Source organism: Trachypithecus francoisi, unplaced genomic scaffold, assembly GCF_009764315.1.
Source record: "Trachypithecus francoisi isolate TF-2019V2 unplaced genomic scaffold, Tfra_2.0 Lachesis_group5, whole genome shotgun sequence".
Classification (NCBI taxonomy): domain Eukaryota; kingdom Metazoa; phylum Chordata; class Mammalia; order Primates; family Cercopithecidae; genus Trachypithecus; species Trachypithecus francoisi.
Genome location: NW_022681470.1, coordinates 118588685 through 118609166, shown reverse-complemented (window position 1 = coordinate 118609166; position 20482 = coordinate 118588685). Strand labels below are relative to the sequence as shown.

At 32.8% G+C, this 20482-nt stretch overlaps 1 protein-coding gene across 2 annotated transcripts in view; it reads right to left on the bottom strand.

The window, feature by feature from the left end:
- COL11A1 (collagen type XI alpha 1 chain) overlaps positions 1 to 20482 on the bottom strand; it is a 220085-nt gene that overhangs the window by 91996 nt on the left and 107607 nt on the right. For both annotated transcript variants that reach the window (XM_033197012.1, XM_033197010.1), the window contains exons 27-35: positions 20007 to 20060; positions 19881 to 19925; positions 13557 to 13610; positions 11669 to 11776; positions 8587 to 8640; positions 3818 to 3871; positions 3487 to 3531; positions 3287 to 3340; positions 3135 to 3179 (exon numbers count right to left, since the gene is read on the bottom strand). In XM_033197012.1, the coding sequence (XP_033052903.1) occupies positions 3135 to 3179; positions 3287 to 3340; positions 3487 to 3531; positions 3818 to 3871; positions 8587 to 8640; positions 11669 to 11776; positions 13557 to 13610; positions 19881 to 19925; positions 20007 to 20060 (513 nt within the window). The remainder of the gene's footprint in view (positions 1 to 3134; positions 3180 to 3286; positions 3341 to 3486; positions 3532 to 3817; positions 3872 to 8586; positions 8641 to 11668; positions 11777 to 13556; positions 13611 to 19880; positions 19926 to 20006; positions 20061 to 20482) is intronic.

The window sequence follows — 20482 nt, the reverse complement described above, 5'->3', positions numbered from 1 at the left end:
CCTGTAGTCCCAGCTACTTGGGAGGCTGAGGCAGGAGAATGGCGGAAACCCAGGAGGCGGAGCTTGCAGTGAGCTGAGATCTGGCCACTGCACTCCAGTCCGGGCGACAGAGCGAGACTCCGCCTCAAAAAAAAAAAAAAAAAAAAAAAGAAGAAGATTTATGAAAGATAACATAAATAAAATGTGTTAAGTAATACATTTAGGGTAGGATTTATGTATTTTTCTAATCAAAAATAGTTTACTGAAGTTGATCTTCAACAGAATTTACTCCTTCTATTTATCAATCTAGGCTTCCCAAGAAAAATCTCATTACCATTCATAGCCACTGTTAGCTCAGAAATCATCACAAGTTTTTACTATTACCAGCATCTGATATTTCAAAAGTATCTTCAAAGTTATATATAAAGTTACCAAAAATAGATGTCACATGAAACTACCAAAACTACTGGGCAAATTTTAGGAACTTACAAAATTTTAAACTCTTATTAAACTATGAAATGATGATTCCTAAAAACTCATTTTAAGTACACATTTTTAAAAATAGTATTCTTTTGGTTACGTAGCAGATTCTATTTTCCTGATTTCTTAAAATGTCATGTTTTTGCTTTCTAAAATTTTGCTGCCTTTCAAAAGCAATTTGAATTTAAATTATTTTAAGAAAGAAACATTTCAAAAATCATTACTTAAAATAAAAATGAAAAATTGAGTCTTCATAAAATTTCACAGCAAGCATTGGCATATTCTTTTTTTGTTGTTGATTTTTGAGATGAAATCTTGCTCTGTCACCTAGGCTGGAGTGCAGTGGTACTGCAACCTCCGCCTCCTGGGATCAAGCAATTCTCCTGCCTCAGCCTCCGGAGAAACTGGGATTATAGGGGCCCACAACCATGACCGGCTAATTTTTGTATTTTTAATAGAGACAAGGTTTCCCCATGTTGGCCAGGTTGGTCTCGAACTCCTGACCTCAGGTGATCCACCCGCCTCAGCCTCCCAAAGTGCTGGGATTACAGGTGTGAGCCACCGCACCTGGCTGGCATATTCTTTGTGTAATAATCAAAATAGTTTCCAGGTAGGATTTAAAACAAATCCATAACGACTCAGTGTACAGATGGTGTTGAAACCAGATCATCAGATAAAAAGTGCCTAAATTTGAGCTTTAAATAATGAATAATTTTTAATATATCCTAAATATCACAAGAGACATAGTTATGACAAAAATGACTTATTCTTTATATAAAATTCAAATTTATCTAGTTGTCTTGGTTCTGTTGTTCCATTTTTGTTTTGTTTTCACTTAATTTGGTAACCTTACACCTAACTAAAAGCTATATTTAACCTTTAATAACCAGCATACATGATCTGCAAATTATGATTATGCTGGATTACATTTCATTTGTAGAATATCTTAATAAAAGTTTATGTATACATATATATATGCATGCCATATATAACTATGTCATTAAATATAATGATAATTAGGGAGTCCTTTGAAATGGGCAAAAATAGGTATTTCATTTTCTAATCCAATAGTACTACAGAATTTATCCCCTGAACTTTCCCCAACTCATATATTTTGAAGAAAATATTTTATGGCATTACCTTTGCCATGTTTCAACTGTGTGCTTAAGACATGAACTGAATCGTTCAAGATAATTAAAAATTCTTGGCAGAAAATGAAGGCATATTTGGGGTGAGATGTCTCATTAACTACAAGGAACATAGGAAATATGTTCTTCCTACATAGATACTGAAAACATATATGAATGTTTATTGAAAATAAATTTATCTAGATTACTAAAACAGCAAAACAAAACAAAAATTCTCAAGAGGTACTTTTCTTACTCTCAAAATGATTTTAAAAGTAATTGTACTGTTGGATGACAGTATTGTTGTTTTTCAAATTAAAATACAGTATCAGCAAAAGCATATTCACTTGTAAGGAAATATTGTTGATCATAGCATTTTGGAAGACAAAACCAAATGCATGAGAGAATCAGTGGTGCTCTAAAAACAAAACTCACAGTTGTGCTATTTTTTGTTAAATTATTCTACTCCATTTAATTATTTAGCCATTTTAAATAATTTAAATATATCTTATTAAAATGACTTTGACCATAAAATACTTCAAATGAGTGTATTATTTATGAGCTCAAAATTTACAGGATAGACTTAATTTGGGAACAGTTCATCAAGAGTGAGAAACATTTAGTGGAAAGTTAATTAAATATGAGCCAAATACTTAAAGCAACTCTAATTAAATGTTTATTCTTGTGTGTTATCTACTCCCATTTTCATCACGAATACAAACTCAAGTTTTGCTCATTGCTCCTACTCAAATAAAAATTATTCATTTTCAGTTTTAGGTTATGCATTGCAAGGCGTTTTTGTCTTTTGTAAAACACCTATTATACATTTCAAATAATAATATACAAAAATATATGAACCTGACTCCATATTACTGAAAATTATTATAGAATATGAAGAAATTATTCTAATTTTTTAAAGGAATACAGATTCTAATATTTAAACTTATATCAGGAGGATAGCTTTTTTAAAAATCTGGCTACAAAAAAGCTATATTTTGCCAAAAAATCCAAACAAAGGGCATGCTCGTTCATATGATTTGGCTACATCTTATATTAATTAAAAATCAATTTACCAAACAGTGTTTCTATTTACTGGAATAGATGTTTTATCTTGAGTTGAATGTATATTGATTCTGGCTTAATGGCTACTAGTAGCTTGTTTTTTTACCAGCATAATATTGCTGTCAGCTCTGTGAACAAAATGAGTATCAATATGGAAAGCAAGCTGAGTGGAGAAGAGGGCAAAGATGTTATTAAGAGTATTTAAAATTTTAAAAATATATATTTTTTGTCTTGACTGTAAGAGTGATATCTTAGTCCAGTTACACACATTTTTCTCATTTCTATAACAAAATTAGTAGAACATATTGATTAAGCTTTTTTATTGGTGAAGAGGAATAAATCAAAAGATAAGCATTTTTAAATTCAGACTAGATTGTGTGGATAAACTTGCACATGTATTAGCAGACATACATCTTTTCTCTGAACTCTAAATACTTGCAGAAATACTAATTTTCATTTTATATTATATGGCTGTATCATACGTACTCTTTCACCTGGAGGGCCAGGAGGGCCATCACCACCTGAAGTGCCCTGGCACCAAGGAAAGAAAAGAAAAATCAGTTTGAATTCCTTCTCATAGCATCTGCCTGGAAAAAACACCTGCAGTAACATCCAAACAGAAAAAGTGCAGGTGCTACCTTTGGCCCGGGTTTCCCAGTGGGACCTCTTGCACCTCTTGAACCTCGAGGACCCTGCAGATGAGAACAAAAGATGAACCCAAACTAGTGCCAGGCAAATCCAAAGGCACTAAATCAATTTTTATTTTTGAAAAATAAGTTATCTTGAAACACTAAATTCAATATGAAAAATGTACATCATTTTAAATCAAGGCACCTACCGTTGGACCGCGCTGACCCCGAGGGCCTGGTTTGCCAGCTACTCCCTAGCAAAGACAGTTCAATTTCAATATGCAGTATATCACAGTAAATTATGACTCTGGTGCTGAGACTGAGTAGTCATGCAAGAACATCATTCGTGCACGCATGCATTTATTCATTCATTCATTCAGAGACAGACTTGCTATGTTGCCCAGGTTGGCCTGGAACTCCTGGATTCAAGCAGTCCTCTACCTGAGCCTCACAAATATCTGGGAATACAGGCACACACCACTATGTCCAGCTAAGAACATTTATACACACAGTTCAAAACATTATATTTATATATCATACCCGTGCACCTTTCTCTCCATTGGCACCTGGAAACCCAGGGAATCCAGTGGAACCCTACAGTAATAAAATTAAATAATGAACAAACATGGCAATTAACGTTTTCAGTCACAAGATGTAATTTATTTTGGAACAGAGTGATTTTCACATAGATGTTAATATTTAAATCAAAAATATAAATTTTAAGATACCATCGAAGTAATTAAAAATGAACTTACAATGACATCTGAAATCCTGGAAGCATTGAAAGCACAAATTGATAAAACATTTTAGTTTTTAACCTTCTGAGTAAATGAACTAATCAAGAATTATTTCATCTCTTGTTATAAAATAGTAATTATAGGACATTTTATAGAAAACGTATTGCAGTGTAAAATTCTTTGTATTTGCTTCAACTCTAAAGAAAAATACTATTTTCACAAATAGGAATAGTCAAATATCAAAATAGGAATTTTGGAAAATGTTTTTCCTGAGTTAATATTATCATATGTCTATAGTTGCCACTTTTGATTTGAGTATTTTTACACTTTTAAAACTGGATCAATTCATAGACTAAAAACCTTCCTCCACATTTTCTATTTGGTGTTTGAACACAACTACACCTAGCTGAAAGTCTATTTCAGACAGCCAGGCATTAAAATTCTGTTTTTTAGAATTCTGGACATAATTTTGAGATTTACGTTAGTTATGTATCAGCTAAATGCATCAGCTAAGTAAGTTTGGTACATTACTTATGCTCATCAAGTATAGATTTTTCTTCTGCAAAGTGAGGGCAATAATACACACCTTACAGGTAATTTGAAATTTGTGGGACTGAAAAAAAAGAATGCTTGGTACAAAAATAATAATGATACATAATAAATAATAATTATTTAAAAATGTAATAAGTTTATAAAAGCACTATTTCATTTACAAATGGCCACATTTTACAGATGGAATACAATATAATCCCCAATAACCAAATGTCCCATATGGTCTTGTACATATACCTAAATTTGTATCTGTTTGTTTATTTGATCATGATTGTGATTAGCTTCCCTCATCACTGTATCATAAAATAGAGAAGATTAGTGTTCACATCCTTGCTACTCAACTTGTTAATTATGAGACCCTGAAAAGGAATGAGTGGAGGGTTTTCCTGTTTAAACCACTGTACGGATTAAGTGCAATAATACGTAAAATGTTTAGCCTCTGCTAGAATACTAGACATCAAATTTGGAAACTTCCCCATATATTAAGGGAAATATAACAAAGCCTTCTTAGACTTGAATACATTCCTTTCTTTTTTCAGTCCACTCACTTGCATTGAAATACCCCTACAAATAATGTTTCTCCAAGTGATACATGACCCCTCTGTATCAGAATAATCTAGAGTAGTTGCTAAAAATATGGACTGCCAAGGCACACTCCACATCTACTGAAACTGAAACAGACTCTCTGGCAGTGAGGTCCAGGAATCTGCATTTTTTAACAACCTCTTGGGGTCACATGAACTATGAAATCTGGTAAGTCTTGAAGCTGTATTCTCAGGCATGTACAGTTAGAATAGCCAGGTGTAGAGTATTACCCACTCACAGGAGGTAACTATTTAGACCTATTCCCAATTTGAAAGTCGTCAATATTTCACACTTATCAGGAAGGTAAGATGCTATCAATTTGTATTTCCTACACCATGCTATTAAAGCAGGTAAATAAAATTGTAAGTGTTGCCCTATGGCAGCTGATAGTCAAAAGAATAACCCGAAGGATGCACTGCTAAGCTGCTTTTTATACCATGTTTTCCTATATGTTTCAATACGTGCCTACATAGCTAACTTGTGATCAACCTGAGAACAAGTGTTAGGATGTGTAATATTCACATACTGGGGAAAAAAATCTCTGCACATTACATTTTGAAGAGCTTTCAATATCTCTTTTCTTTCTCTACACAAAATCAGATAGTTACCACTAGCACAGTATTACCATGTGACTATTGAAGGGATTGGACAAATGAGTATAATACAGTATGAAAATAGAAATTTTGACGGGGTGGGGACAAATATTCAGTTCTGTCCTACCTAGAAGAGATAACTAAGCATATTTATAGATACTTCATTTAATCAAACAGATATTATGCACCAATTTTGTTTTTCATCAATGTATTTTCTTACGTAGAGTTTCTACTCTAGGAAATTGATAGAAAACACAGAAAACGACCAACCCACCAATTAATCAGTTGAATATATGGAAATGTTATTTTTTGTTTCCCACATACAGAATTGTCACCAAAATATATAATTTCTATGAAGAAATATTACCTGTTTTTATACAGAAACACACAAAGGCCATAAAGTCAAGTATTAATTGTGAAATTGGCTTCGTCAATAAATGTGAAACTAAAAACGTGAAACTTTTAAAATGCTGTCTGACATATAAAAGTATCCTACCTTAAAATAGATGTTATTTTAGAAACAGCTATCACTTCATAGCACATGTGGTGCTACATCTTTTTAATATCTTTATGGTTTATATTGCTACTAAGTAATTAATATGATGTTAAATTACAGTCTTTAATCTGCTTGAAAGCTACTAAAAATTAATATGATGTCAAATTACAGTCCTTAATCTGTGTGAAAGAGACTGGTAATGGCATTTCACTTTAGTAAAATAAAAATTTAAATTTATTCAAAATTCACCAGCTTACACATAGGAAAAAAATATGAAGCTTTCATCTTTGATGTCCCAGTTAGTTTTTCATTTTAGAATAGAGAAACTTAAAAGCTTTTTTAACATAGAACTAATAAATGAGCTATGGAAAGAAGCAATATGAAAGAAATAAAGAACAAAATTCCAGACATTTCAGTAAAAGGATTAAAAGATGTTAGATACCTCTAGGAGGAAGCATTTCTGTTTATTCTGTTGCATTTTGTTAATAAAAACAATTCAAAGAATACTGATCAGAGAACTTAGGAAAAACCAGAATTTTAAATAAATTGATAAAATAAAATTCTACTCATTCATGTAATATTGTGACAGTTTCCTATGTTTTTAAATCAAAACAAAACAATCACAATTTAACTTAATACATAGATCTAGAATGCATGAAGTGATGTAAGGATAGCTTGAGGTCCTGGATTATACAGTGAATGGCTTTTCTTACTCATAATATTTGTGAAAATGCTTGACATTGAAAGGAAGCTAACTGAAAGACAGAGCAGTAGGTTAGAGACAATATTTAAATGATAAAAAGTATTAATCAGTGTCGAGTACATCCAGAAAATATTTAAATATGCCCATATTATTTTTAAATCACAGATGGAATAAATCTTATTTTAGAAGGGTTCAAAGGCATTATATTTATCCCCTGCTACTCAAGGAAGGAAGGATTTTTTTTGAAACACAATGAAAAAAAATTGTAAGAAAAAGCTGTACAGCAAGTCTAAAAGAGAATTATCACGTGGCAATGAGGGAACACAAGAGCATGTGGTTTATATACTCAGGGAGAAGGGCGTTTTTGTCTCCCATAATTATATGTGAAACTTATGAATAGATACATGTTTAAGAATGTTACAGAAGCAGTATTTGCCATATCTATTATGTCTGTTATGCCTAAGTGGGTCAAACTCAATAAACTGATAGATTGATATAATCTCATGTACATATAATTAAAACAATGATATAAATAAAACTACCCATCACTTCTCTGTCCCCCTCCCGTATCATAACCACTCTGTTATTAATAATCAACATTTATATATTAATTCACTTAAGATTAATTTAACTACTCAATGCATCAAGTGCCTCCTTAACAAAGTTTTATGGTAGATTTGAGAAAAATTAGTACACTGAGGTAAATATGCATTTTTTAAAACCATATTTTTTATACTTTAAAATTATATTTCAAATAGCCACAAATGAGATTTAAGTGATACAGCGAATTGAGTGGTGGCTCCTCAAAAGTTATATACATATCTAAATCTATGGAACCTGTCAATGTTACCTTACTTAGAAAAAAGAGTCTTGCCAAATGCTATTAAATTAAGGAAATGAGATCCTCCTGGATTGCCTAGGTGGTCCCCAAATCCAATGGCAGGAGTCCTTATAAGAGACAGAAGAGAAGAAGATACACAGAAAAAAGGCCAGATAAAGAAGTGAACAGAGATTGGGGTCATGAAGCCATAAGCCAAGGAATGTCTGGGGCCACCAGAAGCTGGGAGAGGCAAGGACAGATTTTTTACTAAAAACTCTGGAGGCAGTATAGCCCTGCAACACCATGGTTTCATACTTCTGGCCTCCCAAACTGTGAGACAGTGAATTTCTGTTGTTTTAAGTTAATAAGTTTGGGGGGATTTCTTACAGCAACGCTGGAAAAAAATACTCATGGAAATGAGGGTAACAGACAGTGTGAAAGGTGTATTCATTAAAAAAAAGAAAATCAAGTGGTAATATAAACCCTTAGGATAGTAGAAAGGAAATCAAAAGCTATTATCCATCAAATGTCATCCATGTTAAAACTTCCAGATATATTAGGATAGTTCTTGTTCCAATTACAAAGAAGCACCGATTATGCCTTTGTTTCATGACTCCTTCTCCTAAAATATTGCAATCCATAATCACTTAAGTTCTTTGAGTTCCCTGCACTCCAGGTGTCCACACACTCTATGATTTTCCTTGTGAAATTATTTTTAAGTACTCATCATAATATAGAGATGTTACAAACTGTAAGGTAACCATATGTGATTAATATTGTCTTCACAAAATGTTAATAAACTATAAATATCAAGTTGTTTTACCTTCGGACCTTGTCTTCCCGGATATCCTGGTAATCCTGGAACTCCAAGTTTTCCCTATAAAATATATAATAATCAAAGTATTATTTTAAGTTGAATTAAGTTTACATAATGATTTCAGTATTTTTTCTAAAAATTAGAATCACATATTGTACACTCAAAAGGAAGATTTGCAGGTTTTTATCATTATTTACCTTAAGTTTCTTCATGTGAATAAGAAAATTCTCGCTTTGAACATATTTCTAATGTTATAATGTTGCCTAACTTAACCGTTATTATATAAGTGATAGTGCCTTCTTTAGGTACATGAATCCTGAGGTTTTAGAGTACTCTACACTTCTTTGTGAATTATAAAGCATGGTTAAAAATACTCCTAAGCTTTTTCAACATTGAACACTATTTTAAATTAGTTGATGTAACTGGCACAATATTTAGATTTTATCACTCCAACTAGAGTAAATCTTTTTGATAAAGTTATTTCATTTATCCCAGTCTAAATATAAAACAAGGGATCATGAGTTACTTAACTTTTCTCAATGAGTAAGTAAACCTAGATATGCAAAGACATTCAGAATTAAATTTTAAGCCAAATTTCTTCTTTCACTCTAACATGTTGAAATATCCGGACTAATAAATATAATATGTGTTGAGAGCTTTAGCTAATAATGATGGCTTTTGTGGAGTGTTTATTCCTCCAAGCAGATAATCGAATATACTATTTTATTCCAGTGCAATGAGGTTGCCTTTCAATCTGAAAGTGCTAAAACAAAATTTAAGTTATAATGAAGTCCAACAATGTGTAACAAACACCAGATGGTTTAAAATATTATCCTAAACAATTTACTTCCCTAAAATTTCTCTCTGAACAAAGCATTAATTTAAAAAAAAAAACAGGTAGAAAGATAAAAATAAATGAATTGAATAAAATATGTATGTGGAATTTTACCATGCATCCATTTCCTTAATAAGATACTTATAAAAGCATACTTCATTTATAAAATATTATTTACTACTGTCTTAAACATTAGAAAGCATAATGTGTCATTATTTTCAATGTACATTGAACAACTAAAAATGGAAAATAAACACAAGTTCAAATTTGTATGTGCATTGATACAAGATGAACAGAAGTTTCTAAATAAAAATAAGTATTTTACTAGATGAAACAAGGCAAAAAATTAAAAGTATAGTTAATGACCTTGTTACAGATTGAACTAAAGAGCTGTCCACGTCATGATCAGCATTGCATAGATAAGTAGTCTTTAGATGGAAAATACGCAAACTAACCCTAAGAAGTATACTTACAATGATGTCACCTTGGATACACTATCACAGTTTGTTTTATACCATCAATTTCAAGTTAAGTAAACTTATCTAATTCTGATCACAAGCTATTTGTTTTCTTTGTTAATTATCACATTAGAATGTATGGATATACTCTAATTCATTTTAGAGTCATTTTAAAATAAATTCTGGCAGAAAGTTTGCATTTTCAATAGGATGATAGGCAACTTCAGTAAACTAACAAATACTAATGAAATGTTACAAAAGAAAAGAACTGTGAGGTAAGTTAAGCTCCTGATTTATCACAATAGATTGTGTGACTGTTTACACATGATAGAGCCTAAGAAGACAGGAAGGTACCAGGATATCCTTTTAACCGCTGGCGTTGGGCATTTTAAATGAAAAGGTTTAAACATCTCAAAGGGCCTTGTTTTCCCCTGATCTTTTACTTCTGCTGCCAAATCACTATAACAGTGTTCATTACTTTACAATTAGCAATGTTTTTTCAAAGTGTGAAACTGTAGAAGTTTCAAAGTATAAAACCTTATAAGAACTGTCACATTAGATAATTCACAAGGACATGAGGAATTTTCTTTTTATTTGTTTATTCTTACTCTCTGTATAATACCTATATCATATATTTTCTTTCTGAGATACAATGGTTGGGACTGTCATTTGTAATTTTCTTAAATAGCATGAAGTTTCTTTATGGCATGTTTGTTGTAGAAAATATAGACATATACATATAGAAAAGGAACCATTTGAATTATGCCAGCAAGAGATTATTGATATTCTGCTTTAGTGTATATAATGCAATAACATTTGTCATAGGCTGTTCTCATTTTTTTATTTAGCTTCATACATTATCAAAAATTTGCCATGTCACTAAATCCTCCATGAAGTCAAATTTCAATGTTGCCTAATATCATATTGCAATATGAATGTAATGGTTGCAAATATTTTTGACACAACACATAATGCCCAGTGTCTCTCAAAACAATGAATACTAGAATTATCTGGGGATGTTTTAAAACATATTGATATTTGTGTCAAGCCCAGATTAAAATTAAAATCCCTTATAGTTGGGCCTGAATACCAGTGTTTTTTAATAGACTTATTATGTGAAACGCATGTTTACGTAGAAAAAATAAAAGATGATTCTACTTGGTACAAAACCATAAGTAGATCCTTTTTCATTGATTATTTCATCCTTTAATCGTGCATCCTTTAATTCTCAACATCTAATGTGGAAGAACTCTAAGAGTAGCTGATTCTACATGGCCAAGGAGGGCATAGAGGACTAGAAAATAAGGAAGAGTAACAAAAGAAATGTCTATCTCATAATCATACCTCTTAGGAGTATTTAATAGGAATTTAATAGAATTCTGTATTTAATATAGACATATATACACACACACATATATATGTAGAATATATATATATGAGAAAGAAAAGGAATCATCTGAATTCTATCCATAAGAGATTATTTATATTTTGCTTTAGTGTACATAATGTGATAACACTTGTCATAGACATTTCTTGCTTTTTTAAAAAATCTAACTTCACAGTACATTACAGAAAATTTACCATATCACGAAATACTTTATGAAAGCAAATTTTAATGTTGCCTAATATTACATTGAAATGTAAATGTAATGGTTGCAAATTTAAAATGATAATGAAAAATTTTATCTTTAATGTATTAAGAACTCAATTTCTGACACTAGTTATTGAAAGAATTTAAAATGATAGTGAAACATCATTTGCAAGTGTATCGGTGAATTTAAAGTCATTTACCAACCTTTTCTCCTGCTTGACCTGAAGGACCTGGGTCTCCGGTTGGGCCTGCTCGACCTTTCGGGCCTTCAGGGCCATCTTCCCCTCTTGGTCCAATCTGACCAACTTCTCCCTGAGGCACAGAATAACAACATTCTTATGAATGAAAATGAAACTTATTTACAAAAATTATAACAGTGAAAAAATTATGACAGTGAAAGAGATCTGATTTAACAAACTCCATCTTGCCTTTTAACCTTCAAACTGCCCTTGATCATAACAGGGCGTGGGGCAAGATAACATTGGGAGAAATGTACTTTATAGTTCAAGTGATGATAGTTCTTCCCCAAACAAATCTGTCTTTATAAACACTAATACAAAGCCACAAGGTTAGAATTATGAGAGGAGTGTGAATTTCACTAAAATGTAGACATAGTAAAGAATTATCAGCCATTGTTCTGAAAGTTACAATTTTTATAACTTCCCTAATTACTGCTGTAAATAATGTCACTATGTAGAACGTAAGATTGGCCTATTGAGGTGTCTTATCAGACTTCCGCATTTCTGACAACCAGCTGACTCCACCCAGACCAATGATTCCTGACTTAACCGGCCCTGTGGTCCCCAGCCAGAAGCTGAATCAGAACACAAGGATGATTTTTCCATCCCCCTATGATTGCATCCTCAACCGAGCAGCAGTTCTCATTTCCTAGCCTCCTGCCCACCAAACTATCTTGAAAAAACCCTATCCTCCAAATTTTTGTGGAGGCTAATTTGAGTAATAATAAAATTCTTGTCTCCTATTCAGCCAACTCTTTGTGTAGAGAAAGAGTCAAATTCTTTCTCTATTGCAATTCCCCTGTGTTGATAAATAGGCTCTATCTGGGCAGCAGGCAAGATAAACCCATCAGGCAGTCACAAAAATACATTTGGAGATTGAAAGTCATAAATTACAGTCTATTGCAAGAGTTTTCAACTTTGGTGTGTTTACTAATGTTTTTGGTCATGACAAACAGGCTTGAAAGTGACTTCATCAGTCATTTCATGTTTAATAAACTGAATATAGTCTGACATTTGAAAATCTACAAAGGTCTAATCCTACCATATATGACACTAAATTGCTTTTAATGCATCTGTGTTGCAGAGAGAGAGGGAAAAAAATAATAATAAAGATTGGTCAGTAGCTTTGGAAATTACTGTTTGGAACACAAGAAAAATATCTCTATTTTGTACTTGGCTTTTATCTTTAATGTTTAAGAATTTGTATATGGGTGTTTTTGCCCCAATCCTACATGGAAACTTCATTTGAATTTCAGGGAAACAAATATTTTCTATAGAATGCTTCTTTGTTCAGATGTACCAGGTACTAGCATATTAATTAAAAATAAATCTTCCCAATAAAGCATTTAATTTGCATTAGATAATTAATATTTCTGTTTGCTTTCTACAATGTATTACTAGAAAAATCTACTATTTTTACATTCAAAAATTGAACACCACCATATAATGAAAATTCATGAAAGTTGCACACATATACTTTCCAGGCAGCATAGCTCATTATATATGAACAAAATTTAGAACAAACTTATCAAATTACTTCTAGCAATTTGATCATAATTTTTTAATGTCCTATGTATAAACAATACTAACACGTGTGTGTGTGCGCGCGCGCGCGTGCGCGGGTGCATGTTTATTATGGAACTTACGGAAATATAGCATCTAAAAGACAATTTATGCTACACTATCTCCACAAAAGTTAAAATCCCTAAATCTTAGTATAAAAACTTAAATGATTAAAGAATTAGGTAGTACAAACATTTTATTTATCATATGCTTACTATATTTAAAGATAAGCAAAGAAAAAATATATATATTAAATTTTATGTACTAGTGCACATTTTCTTCATACTTACTCTGTCACCTTTTAGACCCATGTCACCTTTGAATCCTGGAAAACCATCTTCACCCTAAAACATGATAAAAGGAATTAAATAGGAGTTTAATCAGTCCTTTGGAGTAACCTAAATTGGTGCTATAAAAATGTATGTGCTGATAATGAGGAAAAATTATTTTTTAGAAAAGTGAATGGAAGTTGTGAAACTTACTCCTCCCTTTTCCAACTCCAGCCACAGATTCTGATCCCCACTGTCATCTCATTTTTTCACAATTATTGGCTATAAATTATGCTAGGACATTTTTCACAAATATGTTCATTAAATCTTATTTTATGAGGGAAATAACCATTCTCCCATAAAAACATATATTCTGTACTAGTTAAACAAATAAAAAGTAAATATTGAGCCAGGTGTGCTGGTTCACACCTGTAATCCCTGCACTTTAATAGACTGAGGCAGGAGTTTGAGGCCAGCCCGGGCCACATGGCAAAACCCCAACTCTACAAAAAAAAGAATAATTAAAAAAAAATGAACCAGGTGTGTGGGTGTATGACTGTAATCTCAGCCACTAAAAAAGCTGAGGTGGGAGGATTGCTTGAGTCCAGGAGGTCAAGGCTGCAGTGGGCCATGATCATGCTACCGCACTCAAGCCTGGTAACAGAGCAAGAACTTCTCCCAACAACAACAGGAAACAATTATCATTTTAACTTTGCATTACAAGAGCTCTGGAGTAACAAAATGAATAGAATAATTTTCCCTTAATTTACTAATTTATGCCTATAAATTTTATATCGTGTATTTTTTATCATGTCCATTAGATAAATGCCTTCTAGCTCAATGTGTTCTGTATCTTACAATCTTCTTTCAGGTAAGATTAATTATATAAAATAGAAATTAATAATATCCTTTACAGGTAGAATTGCTCACTGTAGCACTAAACACACAGAGCAACAATGCTGAAAACGGAGTCACTTAATGAAGAGAGGAGCAATTTGGGCTATGGAAATATTTTCTATCATTCTTATTGAAACCTGGATTTTTAAGTAAGTTGCATAAACAACCATACTATCTCTTAAGTTCAAGAAAAAAAATTACTAAGAAATAATCATTCATGTACTCAATAAAATTAATTGAGCAATTACTCATTCGAAGTGCTGTGGAGTATTTTGAGGTTTTTGTTTTACCAGTAAAATCTAAAAGTGGGCCAGGAGCAGTGGCTCACACCTGTATTCCCAGAACTTTGGGAGGCTGAGGCGGGTGGATCATCTGAGGTAAGGAGTTTGAGACCAGCCTGGCCAACATGGTGAAAGCCTGTCTCTACCAAATACAGAAAAATTAGCCGGGCATGGTGGTGGGTGCCTGTTATCCCAGCTACTCGGGAGACTGAGGCAGGAGAATTGCTTGAACCTAGGAGGTGGAGGTTGCAGTGAATTGAGATCACTCCGCTGCACGCCAGGCTTGGCAACAGAGGGAGATTTCATCTCAAAAACAAAACAAAACAAAACAAACAAACAAAACTGAAAGTGGGACATTTGCAGTCATTTTGGTACAAATGAAGTAGAAAGGGTGTCCAGAGAAGAACGCCAAAATGATGATAATGACAATGATGTATGGTGCTGGTGGAGGGGGTGGTGAGGTGGGAGGTTAATAGAGAAGGTTTGATAGGGGGGTGGTATTTCAGTTGGTAGAAATGGATTTGATTTGAGAATTTCAGAAAAGAACATTTTGGGCTGTGTATGAAAACAAATCTAGGAAGGGTAGGCACAAATATCTCCACATCTTGCTGCCAAAATGACCTCTTTAAAATACAGAATTGGTCACATCAATTTTTACTTTAAAATATCCTAATGGTATCAGATTGCTAACAATCAATATAAGGCACCTCCCTTCACCACATGATCTAGCCCTTCTTTACCTCATCAGTCTTTTGTCTTGAATTTCTCCTAAAATTAACCTCTCCCTCTCGTGGCCTTCACTGAATAATTATTATCCCATCAATATGCCATCCTGCATTTTCTAGATCATAGGTTGCTTTCCTTCTACTAAATGGCCGAACACAAGAATCCTGCCGAATTAACCTGTGAATCTCCAGTGCTAAACATGTTTTGGACCTTCAGTAACCACAATGTTCAAGAAACATTTTCTAAATGCCTCAGTGTGAGTTTAGCAAGGTATATTAAAGTCCAGAAAATACCAAATACTGGGTACTTGTGAATATGAGACCTAATCCTGGAAAAAGAGATTCAAACTGTTATCTTGCAAACTCAAAGAACTGTAGCATGCCTGGGATTTTTTTTTTTTTTTTTTTTTTTTTTCCAAGAGAAAACCATGCCATTTTCACCATCCTGCCCATAAAGTGGTCTCATAAGGAGGAGGATGCTTTCTGTACCGAATGTGATTGGGCAATGGCAGAGGCTTAAGAGCTGAGAATGACCACTGAACATGCTATTGACAACTGTCTTCATTATCTTCTCCCTAGAGAAAAACACAATTACACAGTTGTCATGCTTAGTTTACAGAACACTGCACTATATGTCTAAAAATCCCTTGTAGTTTTCAGGATTGTTTCAGACAGAGTTTTATTTTTTATTTATTTTTAAAGTGAGAACTCAGTCTATGGGGAGGCTATTTTTTTCATGTTTTAGTTTTCAGCATATTCATGTTAAAAAAACAATTAGATGATTCAATTAGGTATTTCCTTACAACAAATGTCATTTTTTAACAAGTGACATATCAAGTTATTAAGATTTCTGGTACTAAAATAATCAGATAAGGAAAAAAATAAGAAAACATAGATTTAGAAGATGTATAAAAGTAGAGTTCATCTATGCCATCTAATTTATTGAGCTGTGTTGCTCCAGGCTTAAGACACAAATCTGAGGCTAAAAAATGGAGAATTTTAATCATAATTAGAGTATTAACTTGCTATTTCACCTTTGGTTAACAATTAACATCATTATATATAAAAAAACTTTCCGTTTTCTTCTATCTCTTACGAGATAAATGATCAATTATCTTGAATACTCAGAAAAATGAAATAAATAAGGCATATTAATAATTCATCAGGACTTAATCCTTCACAGAGTTTGAAAATATGGAGAATTCTTACCATTAAAAAATTCTACTAACATTTATACAAAATTTCTCTAAGTTTGTAATTTAGAAAACTAAATCATAATCTATAATAAGACATAATTTACTACTTGATTGGTATATTAGAATAAAAGGTATAGCTGAAAATATCTTTAAATTTTTTTAGGAAATTGTCTTTATTTTACAGATTTCAAATGAAGCTGAGACAAAGTAACTAGGAAAACTATAACAAGAACCCAGAACTTCTGGTTCCTAATTTAAAATTTTAGTTATTTTCCTCTCTGTATATTTGCATCTTCTGAGACTATACACCCCCAAAACAATGAGCAATTGTTAAGAAGTTTTCCTACATACAAAAATGTATCTTATTTTTTTTCCCCGTATGGCTTTGTCCTCACATATATCTAGTCATGTATAATTTTATTTGCCTCTGTCACTTTGCAACTCTCCGACAAGTTTCAGCAGTTAACAACATCCCCATCCCACTCAGGCACTTTTCTTTTAAACACTGCCTGGCCCCTCTAAACATCCTTGATGGGTACTAATTGCAGAGGAAAACATTTGCATTGTTACTTACATTTCTCAACAAGACAAATTCTAAACAGAGACATTATTTCTAGTATAGGCAACCTACAAATTATATGTTAAACCCTACCTGACTCACCACTGTGCTCATTTGCCAATTCAGTAAGACACTATACAGTCTTCTCTTGGTATCTAAGGGTGATTGATTCCCGGACCCTAACCCAACTTCCTATATCAAAATCTGTGGATGTTCCAGTTTCTGAAATAGAATGCTAGAGTATTTATTTACAGCCTACTCACATCCTCCTCCTTTATACTTTAAACCACCTCTAGATTACTTATAATACCTAACAAAATTTAAATGCTACATAAATAGTTGCTATATTGTTTTTTTAATTTGTATTATTGTATATTGTTACTCCGTATATTTTTGACAGGGTCTCAGTCCGTCATTCTGGCTGGAGTACAGTAGCTTAATCATGGCTTGTTGCAGCCTTGACCTCCTGAGCTCAAGCAACTCTCCCTCCTCAGCCTCCCAAGTAGCTGGGACCACAGGTGCATGCCACAGTACCTGGATAATTTAAAAAATGTTTTATAGAGATGAGGTCTCACTATTTTGCCCAGGCTGGTTTTGAACTACTGGACTTAAATAATTCTCCTGCCTTGGCCTCCCAACGTGTTGGAATTACAGGCATGTGCCACTGTGCCCAGTCACATTGTACTTTTTAATTTAATTTTTTGTTTTTCAAGTATCCTTGATCTGTGGTTTATTGAATCCATGGGTGCAGAACCCATAGGGAGAGCCAACTGGTACTCCAAAGTTCATCTAGGTGATCAGAATGAACTGAGATTACCATTAAGTAGGTAAGCTAATGTGAAATGCACGGCCTTTTTCATACAATAAATCTGACAACATAGTTGCTTACTTTTAGTATATAATAGTAGCTTTTTTCAGATAAAGTATAATGGATATAATAAATCCATTCCTTTTTGTTATCCATTTCCTATTGGTACCAAATCTACACATAAGCCTTTTGATAATATTGTAACTATGAAAATAAATGACTATCCTTGAAAAAATACTAGTATTTGATATAATTTGGATATTTACCCACCTAAATCTCATGTTGAAATGTAATCCCCATGTGGAAAATGGAACCTGGTTGGGGGTGATTTGATCATGGGGGTGGATTTCTCATGAATGGTTTAGCACCATCTCCTTGATGCTGTCCTTCTGATAGTGAGTGCATTCTCAGGAGATGTGATTCTTTAAAAGCATGTGGCACCTTCTTCCCCCCTCCTGCTCCTGCTCCCAACATGTAGGATGCCGGTGCCCTCTTTGCCTTCCACTGGAAGCTTCTTGAGGACTTCTTAGAAGCAGATGCCACTATGCTTCCTGTACAGCCTGCACAACCATGAGTCAATTAAATCTCTTTTATTATAAATTACCCAGTCTCAGGTATTTCTTTATAGCAGTGCAAGAACAGTCTAATAGAGTATGATGTTATGAGTATGATATTAGCAATAGTTAATATCCATGTATATTCACCAAACCTACCAATATTTATACTATGCAACGATGTGTTGTTTTAACTTTGTATGAAATATTGTAGTAAGAATTAATTCAATACTGATTCTGAGTGTATTAGTCTGCTTTTACACTGCTATCAAGATACTACCTGATACTGGTTAATTTATAAGGGAAAGAGGTTTAATTGACTTACAATTCTGCATGGCTGGGAAAGTCTCAGAAAACTTACGACCATGGTAGAAGGCAAAGAAGAAACAAGTACCTTCTTCACGAGATAGAGGAGAAAAAGAATGAGAGAAAGGCGAAGCACCAGGCACTTATCAAACAACCAGATCTTGTTAAGAACACACTCACTATCAGGAGAATATCATGAGGGAAACCTCCCCCATGATCTCATCACCTCCCACCATGTGCCTCCCTAGACAGGTGGGAATTCCAGTTTGGATTAGAATTCAGGATGAGATTTGGGTGGGCACACAGCTAAACTCTATCACTGAGTAATGTCATTCCCTTTGCATTTCATCATAATCTTTGAAGGATTTGGGGCTGTGCACTCCTATTAAAGGTATCATTGAAAAAAACCTGAATGTCATGGTCTTCAGCAAAAGCCAATTATGTATAAATTCCCTATAAAAGATCCTATATTCATTCATAGTTTTAGGTACATTATGTCATTCACTTCTGCCTGGTTTTAATTTTTATTTCTCTCTTTTTAACACTATTGATTTGTGTGTATTATTACATAGAAAGACTTCCTCTTTCCCCAACGGATTTAGTGTACTTCTAACTCTCCTGTTTTGTGCTGAATTTATTTATACATTTTGAGGATTTCAGCAGGGAAAAAAGGAATAAACACTCATATGTTATGCATCTAACTGGACAACATCCTGTAGTACATCTATTCCTAAAGCCAACCCTATGATTTACAAAACTTAAGCACATGTAAAAAAAAAAGATGCAGAATTAATTCTCTTATGTAACATAATTTAGTTTCTGTTCTAGTATTTAACCCTTATCACAAGATATAAGACATTGTTTTTAAGTTGTGAAGATAAAGGGTACAAAATTATACTAGCATTGTGTAGTATGTAAGTAATCACTCAATATATTCAAGAAATAAAATATCTGTTAAATAAATTTAAATGTTAACATAATATACAGAAATTAAAACCACCTAAACAATTACATTTTACCTTTTCACCTTTAGATCCCTTGAGACCTCTGACACCATCTGCTCCCTGTGGAATAAATTAGAAGTATTAAATGACTACAACATTTCACATTGAAAGTGTATAATGTGAAAACAATTTAACAGTTACCTTGACTCCTCGGGGGCCAGGGTAGCCAATAGGACCTTGTGGACCAGGAGGACCCTGAAATACATTAATTACCACTTATATGTATAATAAATTGAAAGTGCTACTCATTTACATACTGTAATTTTACCAAATTATCTACAAGGATATGGTTTTTTCTATTGCTAATATTTGATAAAGATTTTTTGGTAGTTTACTCTTTGTTTCTACAATCAGATATGATGAAAAAAATACATGTAACTAGCACTATTCACTCCAAATGTATTATATCATATATTCATACTAAAAATATGATATTGAAAGGGACTAATAAGGCAAATCTTATAAGCATGTAAAATAATGTAAACAATTCAAAAATTAATAATTTGATTTTTAACTTAAAACATGCTATACTGAAAGTCTATAACAGTTATTGAAAAACTAATAAGATTGATAATTTCAAATAGAAAATTATAAATTAGTAGCATTCACTTCATCAA